General features: G+C 41.7%; 1 protein-coding gene across 14 annotated transcripts in view; it reads left to right on the top strand.

Moving 5' to 3' along the window:
• The window catches only part of LOC109485268 (fibroblast growth factor receptor 2-like), an 80,975-nt gene that overhangs the window by 57,393 nt on the left and 10,471 nt on the right, over positions 1 to 13,111 (top strand). For 9 of the 14 annotated variants that reach the window (XM_019788749.1, XM_019788751.1, XM_019788746.1 and 6 more), the window contains 7 exons: positions 5,031 to 5,303; positions 5,684 to 5,899; positions 8,102 to 8,274; positions 8,433 to 8,556; positions 11,445 to 11,635; positions 11,989 to 12,036; positions 12,716 to 12,860. In XM_019788749.1, coding sequence (XP_019644308.1) covers positions 5,031 to 5,303; positions 5,684 to 5,899; positions 8,102 to 8,274; positions 8,433 to 8,556; positions 11,445 to 11,635; positions 11,989 to 12,036; positions 12,716 to 12,860 — 1,170 coding nt within the window. Of the gene's footprint in view, positions 1 to 5,030; positions 5,304 to 5,683; positions 5,900 to 8,101; positions 8,275 to 8,432; positions 8,557 to 11,444; positions 11,636 to 11,988; positions 12,037 to 12,321; positions 12,464 to 12,715; positions 12,861 to 13,111 lie in introns of all 14 variants that reach the window. The other 5 variants (XM_019788756.1, XM_019788759.1, XM_019788760.1 and 2 more) reach the window with 5 other exon arrangements.

The following is a 13,111-nucleotide window of genomic DNA, read 5'->3' on the forward strand; positions in this document are numbered from 1 at the left end:
CCTTGGTCGAGAGAGAAGCAACATTTCCCGTGTCACTGAAGTTATTAGTATTTACTATTAAGTAGGTCCCTACTTCTTTGAGTTGTTTGAAACTAGTATTGATTAAAGTTGTCCAAAAGTTTTTGTTACTAGAAGGTAGTAGCACACACTAAGCTTGCTATATGAGGCATCAAATTCAATCTGTTCCTCGGTAAGTTGTGTTGTTTTTTTATTGGATGAGAAGATTGCTATGTATTGTTTACTGTCCTGGTTAGATACAGATGATTCAAAAATCCATGACAGCTGTCACGTAACGAACATTTCTGGAAGAACCAGCAAGAACCAGCACACATTATTTCCAAAGGCATTGTTGAGATAATTGCAGCTTAGACCTGGGTCAGATGGAGGATTACCCCGGGCAGTAGAGGCCCTTTCTGAGGGAATGCTCCAGTTAGCTGGTTTATGCTGGTGTTGTTTGTGTTGCCTTTGTTCCAAACAAAAACACGCGGGCACCATGCAGTCAGGTGTGTGAACTTCAACTTCAGGTGTCTGGATGAAATTCTGGTGTATCCTAGGAAGAAATATACTTGTTCATACCTGTGGCACTGAGTCACATGTAGAAAATTACTAGAAAAAAATAATTCACGACTAGAGAAGTACGGGGGATTTATTTCATAGAATTCAATATTATAGAAACTGTTTGAAGTTGTATTCTGCTTTTATACAATATAATTTTTCTCTTCAATGGACATAAGATTTTCTCCATCCTACATCCAGGATGATGACTGCATTATTCTCAGTTACAGTAAGAGGTGTGATGATTGGGAGGTGAAGACGGAAGTAGAGGAGGTGGAACAAAAGGAGGGTGGTGCTGTGTTATTTTAGTAAAACCCACCAGACTGGCTGCTTGTTTTTATACCAAACTAGTGCAAGATGCAGGGGGTCATACAGCGGTTTCAGTGAAAAATCTGTGTCACACAGGTGCTAATTTTCAAGACAGTTTTAGATAAATATCTTTGGGCTAAAGGTAAAGTCTTTTTCTACAAGATCCGTTAAGAATGCAGTCTGATACGTTGGTAGGCTTATACTGGTGTGGTGGCTTACGTCGGTGGACACACGACTGGTTTTTCGGAGGATATTAATGTCAATCTATAGTCATTAATGAGTAGTTGTTCCAGGCTGTTTTTATCTTTGTTTCCTGGTTACTAATCTCAAGAAGGAAGAAGTGGAATTAATCCTTACATCTTAAATCCAGTTATTAGAGAAGTATTAAAACCTGCCAGCTTGGCTGCTAGATGCCAAATTTGTCCATCGTAGTGTGTGTGTTGCAGTGATTATTAACAGTAAGCAGGACTAACCATGGACCAATGTCAGTAAATGTTATGAATATTGTCATGCTTTAAAGAAATATTAATAATATTTGATGGGGTCAATTCTTGACAGAAAAAATAAGCAAGGGGGATCGCAGTCTAGCCTAGTCTGTTCACGGTTAGTGGTGATCACGGCTGTCCAGACGTTGTATGTTCAGTACTGTATAAAAACGTAATACGGTGTTCCAGGTGAAGTGGACGATCTGTCCATTACTTCCTGTGATAGCCTTTGGGACCCCTCCAACCATGGCCGCTGCTTTTTCTGACTCTTTGTCCCCAGGAACCCCGCAGAGATCAGCCCCAACACCTTAAAAGCCACTGAAAAGAAAAATAAGGATTTCCAAAGGTATAAGGTGTCTTATGTGCAGGTTTTGTCAACTTTCTTGGGAAGATAGTACAAAATTATCCTGTATGAACAGATATAACATAGGTTATATTAGGCAGGTCTCTTGTTGATTGTGCAGCAGGTTGACAGATTTAATTCACGTGCCACAGACCATGACCTCTGTTGTACACTGTCTAAATATTTCCATTTCTCCATTAGCGACATTTCATGAAAACTGTTCCTAGACCCCAGCTCGATGGGGGGTTAAGGTACATGGTTCATGCTCCTTGCTTTGTTTATGCCTTTTCTTTGCATTTGACCCGCATCAAGTTGCCTAATTAACAATCGGTCCCCATTATGCGCCTGTGCTAATATTTATCCTTTGCCTTTCCCTGCTGTTTACCAAGCTCGACCCAATCTCACTTAGCGAGTCAACCCTGCTTTCAGATGTGTTGGATTTAATTAAGGTTCAGAGATGATTGGAGGCTGTCCCGAGGATGCATTACTTTCCAAACGTGACAGTACAAGGGGCTGGGTTCTTAAACCTCACCCTTGCTTTCTCTGCCCCTGGCCTGTTTGTATAGCCATAGAAACTTCTCATTGTCCTGCTACCTTGCATGAAATACAAGTTTACAGCAATAAGGGCAGTGTTGGCACAGTCTGCTGAAATTTCATCCCCAGAAACAAACTGGCAAGGATTGAGGTGGCAAGAGCACAAAAGGCCGCCTTGTGGCCGTAACAAGATTTTGTGGTCTTTTCAATGCCCCAGGTAGTGTTTCAAACTCAGAAGGCTGGCGGAGCATTTGTGCCATGTGTCTGAAAAATGTTAGGCCTTACAAACGTACAATGGGGAAGATAACTGTTTAGATTGTGCAGCAGCTAGTTGTGATTTGTAGCCTGGCTTTGTAAATTTAAGCCAGACTTTGTAAATTGTAGCAACAAATCAGACAGGAGTTAGCTACAGGTTTGGTATGTTCCTCCAGGCAAGGGTTAACCCGTTGTCTTATTTCAAGGCTGTGAGGTACTAAAATGCCTTATTTGATGAAGGACTGCTGATAACTGACATCTAGTTTTACATGCGAGTCAGTAGGGATAGGTCCGATATACATAAAGAAACATGGCCATAGAAATATTTCTATTCAAGTCAAGCGAACTGTTCAGGCATTACTGTCTGTTGTTTCGAACACCTGCATTGAAAAGTGGACAAAGTGGAATCGCGTAGTTCAATACCTTGGCCACAAACACCTTTCCATTGTCCCCAGGTAGCTACAACATACCTGTCGTCACCTACAGAGTGGGTACCACACACCTGTGGCTAGCAGGTACTGCACAACCTGGGGTACATTTCCCGGGGGGGGGGGGGTTCATGCCTGCTTTTGTTTCCAAGGTTTTGTGGGATAATTAGGTATCCAGTGTGTTAACAACCTGAGAACACTTACATTTAAACTTGACCTAGATAAGTCATCATTACAGGTAATTAATTTGTTTGTATAGCCGTAAATGGCAGGTGTAATCATGCTGGTAAAACAAATGTTGAAAAGAGTCACAAGGTCCTATGGTCATGTGTTCTGCCCCAAAACCTCATGGTTCTTATCAAATCTGTTTGTTAACTGACAAATCATCAAAGTCAGTTACGAAATATCTCCCTGTTCTATGGTCCATATCTTGTAGAGGAAGATCTTGGCAGTTGTACACTGGACATGGTCAACATGACCAGGCGTGTGTATACACAGGTGTGGACAGATGCAGCAAGCATGTCACCTGCCTCATAGCATTGGTCATATCTTAATTGTAACCCACCACATAGCTAGCTGATTGTGGCTTTGTGGAATCTGGGATGTTTAGAAGTGTTCCCTCATGTGGAAGGTAAAAATCCTGATTTATTGTTTGGGGGATGCTTTGAAGTTTTACTGCTGTTTCCCAAACGGTCATAGGTCAAACAGTTTAGAGATGCCACTATCAACTTCAGAGGGATTTGTAGTTCACTGGGTTGATCTGCTTAATCATATTTCTTCTTTAGAAATCCTGTCATGTCCTTAATACTTCTGTAATGGAGAAGTGTGTAGCTTTGTTTGAGTAGGGTATAAACACAGACACAACTTACACTGGCCCTATAGTATAGTCAAGACATGCCCAACATACTATTGACTCAATAAAATGTCATCAAATTAAGTTGCAAAATGTCTTCATATTCTACACAAAATATCTTCTAAATGTGGAGATACCTGCACCAGGTAATTTAAGAACTGTTCGCTTGACCAAAATGTCACCAAGAAGTCTTATGGGGTGTTAAGTTAGGTGGTTTTGTCTGTTTCATGTTTTGCCTTGAAAAGAACGAGAACAGATAAGATAATAAAAAAGTACACGAGACAGAAATAACTTTGAGATAACTTTTGTTTCTAAGTCCCCTCATGCATTTACATGTAACATTTGAGTTGAGGAAGTATCCCTCTTTTGGACCACGATAATCAGAATCAGTGTTATGATTTGAAACAACAAGTTATGTGGCAAAAGGCATGGATAAATGTAAGACTTTCGTCCTGTTGGATAGTTCTCAACATTCCACTTGGATCAGAACCTTAGCAGGGGAATCTCACAGGGACTTCCATAGGAAGTGCAGGCAGTTCACCCTTCCCAGCTGTCCCAGTCAGCCAGGCAACCAACCAATGGGGAGCCAGAAAACCTAAGTCCCAACTTCCTAGGTTACTTCGATAAGGTGGCTGCTGCTGTCCAGTGCTGAGAAACATGTCAGAAGTTGGCATTTCCTGGACACATGCCCCGTTTTAGTGCACACTGCAAATGCAGAAACTTTCACAGGGGTTTAATTTTTGCAGTCACCTCTTGCTGCTAAATCATAATACAGTGAATATGCATTTCAACCTACAAACACGTACTTAAGAATCGTTTTAACCACAAATTTAAAATACCATGAAACCTCTCTTTCCCTCCAACCACAAAATAAAACTACAGTGAAAGTAAATGATTTTACAGTACCACACCATGATGGCATGAAGCAGGCAGCTTATGCCTGTCGTAAATTTCAAGAATTTACTGAATGATTCTTCACTTTTTGATTTTGAATCTGACAAAAAATTGGGGCAAACGACAGCCACAGAACACTAAACATGTTCTTGTAAACTGACAGTTTTCACAGTAGCAAAGGACATAAGCTTTAAAATGTATTTTGGTAGAGGAAGTCAATGTATGGCACATCCCACACAATGGCACCTTTTTATTGTTGACAGAATAGTTTTGCTAATGTCATTTCTGTATATCATATTTAGTATTCATTGCTCAATGTCTTTCATCTTAAATACAAAATTAAATTTTGTTGTGTTTTTCTTGTCTTATTGCAGAACCTCCATCCTGGAAAAACTCCCTACAAAAGGATGTCTTTGTGTCATTAGGACAGAGAACAGAACTTAGATGTAGAGTGGCTGGAGAACCAAGACCTTCAATCACATGGATTCACAATGGAGTTGTTATTGAGGATGAAATGCCAAGATATGACTTGGGAAGATTTCGATTGACTATTAACAATGTCCAATGGGAAGATGAAGGCATCTATACATGTATAGCGAAGAACGTCTTTGGAACAATACAAGGAAATATCACATTACATGTGCATGGTACGTACACCTTCTCAAACAACACCTCTGGTAGATTAGAATTTCTTCTCACTTTCTAACTGTAGCTGAAAGAGTCATTCCTGACTCGTAACTCTGATCTCTTTATTTCACCTGGAATATTTGCACAGTTCCTAAGTTGTATTGAAAAGTAAACCCGTCTCATCATGTTCACATCAGTTCATATGTTGTTGCATACTTAAATCTATATATTGTTTGAAATTATTGTGTTTTATGGTAAAATTGTTTATATTGTGTGTCTCTCATTTAACGAGTGTGCCCTCATGCAGTTCCCATCTCCCTAACCTCTCCTCGCATGCCCCGTCCGTCCTCCATACTGCATGTTGCATGCTCGTGCCTAGCCATTAGTCTGTGTATTTCAGAGAGAGATTCAGAGAGAAAGAGAGAGATCGATTCAGACGATAATTTCTCAGGCGACGGAATCTCGATGGATACCACAGGTGCTGAAGGTTTGGAGGATATGGATGTGAGAGACCTGGACCTGGCCGCCCTGAGGGACGGAGATGATGAGGACTATGCTGCAGATGAGGAGGAGGATGATGAGGAGGAGGATGAAGCAGGGATGATCGATGATGATGGTAACTCACACTCATGCACTCATGCATCTTAAATTAGACTAAGGGTCACATTCGCCATACGATTGTCAGGGGTCGAAATAACCCTCTGTGTGCAACTTGGTGCAAGTAAATTTGGTGTCGTGCAACTAATTTTTTGCCTGCTTGCACCATGGTGCAAGTTTGCTTTATCCACTGTTACTACCTGTAGAATTACCCAATAATATTAATTAATAAAGAACTGGAGTGGAAAGGAACAAAACCAGAATCCATGAAGTTTTTCTTCATTTTTTGTAAGTAACAGAAGGTTACTATCGACGTCGCTGCCAGCGGATGTTTCCCATCACTTCTGTATTTTTGGAGGGTGCAACTATTTTTCTTCCGGTGCAAGTATTTTTCTTTTCATTTGCACCAGTGCAAGTTGGCCCCAAAATCTATTTCGACCCCTGATTGTTGTACGGTTGAAAACTGAGTGCTTTCTTGGGACAGTCTTGAATATGTTGTGTACAAAATTTTGCTGTCTTGTTACGGAAAATCTGGCTTAAATCCTTGTCAGTGGTTGGCTCTGTCAGTCTGCCCGAGAAAGTTCTATGACAGCATAATTGTACAATGGCCCATGACAAATGGGACTGCACCATAACCAAGATTGGTGGAGTATGATATGGAGTATGGTATGGAGTAAAAGATTGATACTGCAGTGATTTCATTTTGTGAAATTTGTTATTCTCAAAGACAATCATGCCAGCTGAAACCCTTTTGAAGAACAGCAGAAATGGAAAAGTTCCGGATTTGGTTGGTTTTGTTACTCTATACTGCAGAAGATGGAGACATGAGAAGAAAGTTGCAGCTTTTCTGTGTTACTAGCAGTTCCCAATGGCAGAACTTGGCAGGCTAGGGTTTCCTGTCCTGTTGGACTTCCTGCTTGCTCCTTGACAAGGAACAGAACCCCTGGTCTACAGTGAAGCTTGCATTTTCTTCACCTACACTTCAAAAGAAGCTATGCAAACGTGGAACAAATCTCATCTGTTTTAAGTGGCACTGTTTTTCCAAGGATCTCAGTAATTGTGACACATTCATACTTCATGGTCTTGTTTGGTTGAAGACACTTGCAGCAATGGTGTAATGATGACAATATACTAATATAGATACTCGTAATTGGTTGTGGTTTAGGCTAAAGTTCTTGGCTGTTCGTGGTATCTTAGAGCAGAAGCCTTGGTCCTAGTGGGCTTGTTAGAGCCATGTGTTGGTGTATTGCTGTGGTTTTAGATCAGTCATTAATTTGAAGCAAATAGCCATATCTTAACATTCTTGGCCACATGCCCCAATTCTCAGCATAAACTATGACAAGCATTCTGCACAGTTTGTGTCTCAGCTGGAAAAAAAAGAATATAGGATCAGTAAAACACTGAGCTAAAAAGTAAAGAAACAACTGTTAAACAAGTGTGTGTCCCCTTTGAGACAATTTGACCAGTCTGGGAGTGCAAATGTTGCATGTTTTGGTGTGACATTCCAACAACAGCTTTCTTCCAAATGTCATGAACTTTTCCCTGGATTACGAAAAGGTTGAAAGGCACAAATTCTCTGTTGTCTATTGGTGACATGGTGTAGAACTAATGGGACTTCCTCACGTTTTTTTCGAATCCTCTTACTCCATGTATAGAGCACAACCATACTCCGTGTTATCTCCCAGGTACAACACAGTTTTCTTAAGTCCCAAATCCACCTTTATTATTCTTTACCAATACACAAAAGTTGGCTTTGCGGCAGTGCGGAACTGGCCTACTGTACGTGTGCAGCTTGCGAAGACTGCACTCTGTCAGACCTCATTCATCACAACCAATAAATGGACAATGCTGTGAATAGGTCCCTCAATAAGCGCTTGTGGGCACAGTAAAGCCAGTTGCCCTTGTCCATCAAGATTTCCCCCCCACGATCCCCACTATTCTTCTTCCCAGCAAAAAACAGCTTTGGGCGAAATGACACTTCAAGACTGAAAACTTCAAGTCTCTGGTTTTCAGTCAAGAGCTTCTATTGTAATAAATTAGCTGCATGTACGGGTTGGTAATGTGCCCGCAGGTATTACCTTTGACTTAGACATATTAAAAAAGAACCATGAGGAACAGATACACATGTAGAAGAACTCTATGAAAGGAAAAAAATGAATTTCTTTCATTAAAAATTTAAAGGGAAGAAGTCTATAATAAGAGGTTTTTGTTGTTCCTCCAGCTCCCCATCCACCAGTGTGGCAGAAGCCAGAAGATAACCAGAAGATCATCGCAGCTCCCGCTGGGAACACGGTCAAGATGCGCTGCCCAGCGACAGGCAGACCTCGCCCCACCATCAGGTGGCTCAAGGACAAACAGGAGTTCCGAGAGTCAGACAGAATGGAGGGCTACAAGGTGGGACAGTGTTACTTGTTGACATGGCATGTTATACGAGTATATGGAGATGGTAGAAAAAGAGAATGGTGGCAATGGCAACATACACATTTCCTAGTCGCAATTTAAGTCCAAGGTTGAGGACTGGGTTGGTCTGACACATTCGTTCTTTCTTCCAGATCCGGAACAAGCACTGGAGCCTTGTGATGACTGGTATTGTCCCCTCAGACGAAGGCTTCTACACGTGCATCATCCAGAACGCCTATGGCAGCATCAACCACACCTACGAGTTGGATGTCATAGGTACATGCTTCAGGACATAAGTCATGCAACAAAACTCTGCAATACTTCCCCTTGTTTAGTCTAGAAAATAGGGAAAACTTGTCATAAGCCAGTAACCAGTCAGGAAGTCCAAGGTCTAGGTTAGCTGCTGTGCATGTGGTTTGGATTAATTCACTTATATCTCATAAGGGGTGGGGGTTTGATGCGAAGGTATCCTTTTTAGATGAGTGACGCACAGGTGTCGGGTGTAGGTTGAGATCCCAGCGTAGGTGTGTATACGTAGTAGGTGTAAAGCCAAAAGCCTGCTGGTCCTATGCTCTTAATGATTTAGTAGCAGGAGAGATGGACTTGGGCCAACAGAAATTAAATAGGAGCTGAGTCAGAACTTGAAAGTCATTGGTCCTCCAGACAAGTTGTCATCTTGAGATGCTCTTTGTCTGTGATCTGATTTCTGAGACACACAGAAGGACACTAGTGATCAGGACCAGATGATGGGGTCAAGAACGAAGTTATTCCATACAACAAGTCACAGTAAGGAGAGACAAGACAGTCTTTTAGTAAGGAAAAAGGGTGGTGAGTAAAATGCCTTCTTGTATTATCTCTGCCTCCTAGTTACAAAAAGGAAGAATGGATAAGAGACTTGCTGTAAAATAACCTGTTTCTCCTGCAATTCAAAATTAACCAAATAGTCCTAAGATTCAAATCTTCTTATAAGAAAAATGAAGCCATGACGTGAATTTTGTCCATGTAATGGAAATATAAATCTTCTGGTCTCATTCCATGTGTAAGCTGGTTGGTTGTCTTTTTCCTGGGATGCTTGACCTTTTTGACCTTCAACAGGAAGGAACAGGAAGCAAGATGTGAAATGGAACCTTCCCTGTAGAATTTGGTTGCTGTCACTCAACTGGCGGTAGTCATTTATACCTAGCCTAAATTTCTGGTTTACTTCTGGGAAGGTTTGTTGAAAGCAGTCTTAAGCCGTTATTTATTAGAAATACAGGCCGAGGAGAAGCCCTTACCAGATGCATCACAGTGTATAGAGTAGTGTGTCACCAGGTGAAACCTTGCAGTCAGGAAGGATGTTGTTAAAGAGGTTGAGTTGTAGTTCATGGTATGACTTTGATGCCCTTGTTCTCCTATCTGTAAGTCCAGCCCAAATGTCACATGATACCGGATGCACAGGGTCAGGGCATCTGAAAAGTTCTGTGACTCCTGGAGGGCCAGAGGGGAGGGGAGCCGGATGTCACCTCCTTTCAGACACAAACACAAAAGAAACAGCCAAATCCCTTAATTGGATTGTATTTGTAGAAACTCTGGGACTGGTTTTTAGCAGGACAAGAGCTGGCGGAACAAGTGGAAAGCAACTGCCACCTTAAAGAGCAGCTTACTTCTCAGCTTAGGCTGCCATCATGGTCTAATACCTCCTTCTCGTTCATGGCTTTGCCATCCAGTAATGGCCAGCACTGCAAAGACCTCTGGAAATGGGTGTGGCATTTGATAGGTACTTCTTTGCCCTGAAGGGAACTACTGTTGTGTATGATTAAGTTAACCTTATGTTCTCTTCTGCCACATGGATTTGGTTGCTGGTGGACTCCTATATCCCCAGGCTGTTTTTTTTTAAGAGTTAATCCTTTTCCTATCAAGTGATTCGTGACAGTGACTGTATCAGACACTATACTCGCAATGATGTACCCATGTCAGACATGTGAGAGGATGTATCATACTCAGTTGGAATGTAGTTTCCAACCATTTTTCATGTAGCATCATGTGGCAGTTTGAAGAATTTGCTGCAAGGTCGGGAAGGAAGGAAGGAAACCTTAAGAGGTTCAGGGGCTCTGTAATAAGGCTTGACCCTCTATGTTTACCTCGGCCTGGATATGTTGCCTATAAATTCCTCCTTTATCTACCATTATCTTCCTAGACATAGATGAGACAGTCTAGGTGCTATGTTATACACTTTTTTATTAATGTCTTCCTGTGTCCTACTTTCGCGATGAGCGGATTATGTTCTGACCAATTACTGGATGTCAGCTGTGTTGTCATGATTTACCGGAGGTTTACGTCCTCAGAAGATCAGAGGCAAATTTGTGGGTCTTAGTTGACACTGGGGGGAATGTGTGCCACCGAAGGCTTTAAGACTGGTACAGTGTATCAAGTAAGATTAAGGAAAAATCCTAGTGCGTCAAGTTGACCCTATGAGTCCAAATTAGCAATTCTCTGCATTTAGATGCTCCAAGAGAAAGCAAACTGAGTAATTATTGAATAGAAATTGATGTTTTGTGAAATACTCAATCTTTGCTTTTTAATGGCCTGAAAAGAATGCAATTTTTGTTAAATACCTTTTTCATAATGAGAGAGGGATAACTGTTGGGGAAACAAGGTCAGAAACATAAACAAGAAGTTAGCGTGACTTGCAGTGCCTCTGGAGTCTAAACGACAATCCCTCACCCCCCACATTGAAGCCTTGTAGTATCAGCTCAAATGTCCTGGTTTACATTCTTGGTCACTCTACAGGAAGGAGAAAGATTCTCCTTATCAAATCCTAATGTTTAGGTTTGGTCCTCTTCTTGCAAATAGTGAGGCTTCGCTTTTCAAACTGTGATGTCAGATTTACTTCAAAGGTCTTGTAATCCTGTCATATGAATTATAACAATAAAGTTGAGTTTGATTTGTGATATTCTGCATTTGCAATGGTATACTATTTACAAGAGTATACCTTATCAGCAACATAAAATGGCATGGAACTTGCAACACAGGTTGACATGAGAGGAAGCACCTCATTGATAAGATTGCAGAGCACAAAATAGCTTCCGCTCCGGAAGGTCAGCCCCTCAGAAGGCCGATAGGGAGTGAAATTAAGGAAATATGAAGAGCAATGGTTAATGTTTATTTTCTCTTTATCATGGCAGAGCGATCCCCAAGCCGACCCATCCTGGCACCTGGGCTGCCCCAGAACCAGACAGTGGTGGTGGGGAGTACAGTGGACTTCCAGTGTAAGGTCTTCAGTGATGCTCAGCCTCACATTCAGTGGCTGAAGCACTATGAAGTGAATGGGAGCTACGTGGATGCTAATGGCAAACCCCACGTCAGAGTACTGAAGGTATGTCCCCACACATGTAACAAATGGACACTCTAAACACACAGGTCATTAAGGAAACACACAGTATTTAATCATGAATGCTGTGCAGTGCAGTTATAAAACATGAAGTACATTATTTCAGTGAAGTGATGTGTCAACTAACTAACCCCAGTGAAAAAGAAAAAAAAAAAACTCACATTTTGATTAAAGAAAAGCTTCGGTGACGGGTTTGCAGTTTTGTGTGGTGAATTGGAAAAAAAAAGTAAGTTTGCCGTGGGTTGTCTTTGCTTGGTGGTGGAAAAGCAACGAAATTGCTTGGCAACCGTTGATATTTGTTTTAAAAGAAACACCTCTGTGTCGTCATGTTCTTCCAGAGCTCCAGCATGGACTTTTCAGATACGGATACCATTCCTATCGATGATGTGAGTGGAACGGTGAAGGATTAAAACTTTCCCCTTGGAATTTTGTGGTGACAACGCATTGACAACCTCAGCTCAAAACCAGTACTGAGGCAAAGTGTACAAAATTTCCATGCCCAAACCCCGTCTTTTCAATGGAATACATTCCACAATTCTGTTTGAAGTTGCCTGAGTACAAAAAGAGCTGAGAGTTATGAAATGCTACAGGCTGGAAACCTAAGGTGGTGGTGGGTCAAGCCGTCTTGTTAAGCAAGTATGTTTAATGCTGAATGTGTTATACTTGTCCAGACTTCTGGGATAGGTAAGACAGATGCGGCAGAAAAGCTGATAATAAGGGACGTGGAGGAATCGGATGCGGGGAAATACACTTGCCGCGCTGAGAGTTACCTAGGGAGCGTCAATCAGAGTGCTTGGTTATTTGTTTTCAAAGGTAAAAGTTTGTAACTGGGAGAGGGTAGAGTAAGAGATACAGGCCAAGCATGAGGCCATGCTGCAGAAGTTGTTAAAGATCTTGAAAGAAAAACGAAAATAAAAAGTCTGCCCTTCCATTTTCGATGATAAAATTTGTATTTGGCAGCGTGGCCTCCTGCGAGCCCCCAGCAGACACAAAACGAACACACCACACCGCACGCACCAAAACTGTCAAACTAAACGGTGGTGTTTTAATTTCCCCTCCATCCAGACAGCGGATGTGAATAACACAAAGCAAGACCTGGAGAAGCTGGTCCTAAGGAATGTTACTGAGGAGGATGCGGGACAGTATACTTGCTTGGCGGGGAACTCTATAGGCTTTTCCTATAACTCTGCTTGGCTGACTATTATACCAGGTTCGTAGGCAGCACATTTGGAGTAAGCACTAGATCCGTTAGCCACAGATTCTAACTAGGGAGGTTAGAAGGAGGAATGGGTGTATTTTTTATTTCGTTGCATGAGATGGATGACTGATCTCTTCACACTCTCTACTTCCTCACATTTCTACTGCATCATACTAACACTGCGGTGAAGCTAGTTCTCACATAGATGATTTACTTACCTTCTTCATACACTAACCCAACAAGACATTATTACCCAACAGCTT

The sequence above is a fragment of the Branchiostoma belcheri genome, unplaced genomic scaffold (genome assembly GCF_001625305.1).
Source record: "Branchiostoma belcheri isolate BF01 breed outbred unplaced genomic scaffold, Haploidv18h27 scaffold74, whole genome shotgun sequence".
NCBI lineage: Eukaryota > Metazoa > Chordata > Leptocardii > Amphioxiformes > Branchiostomatidae > Branchiostoma > Branchiostoma belcheri.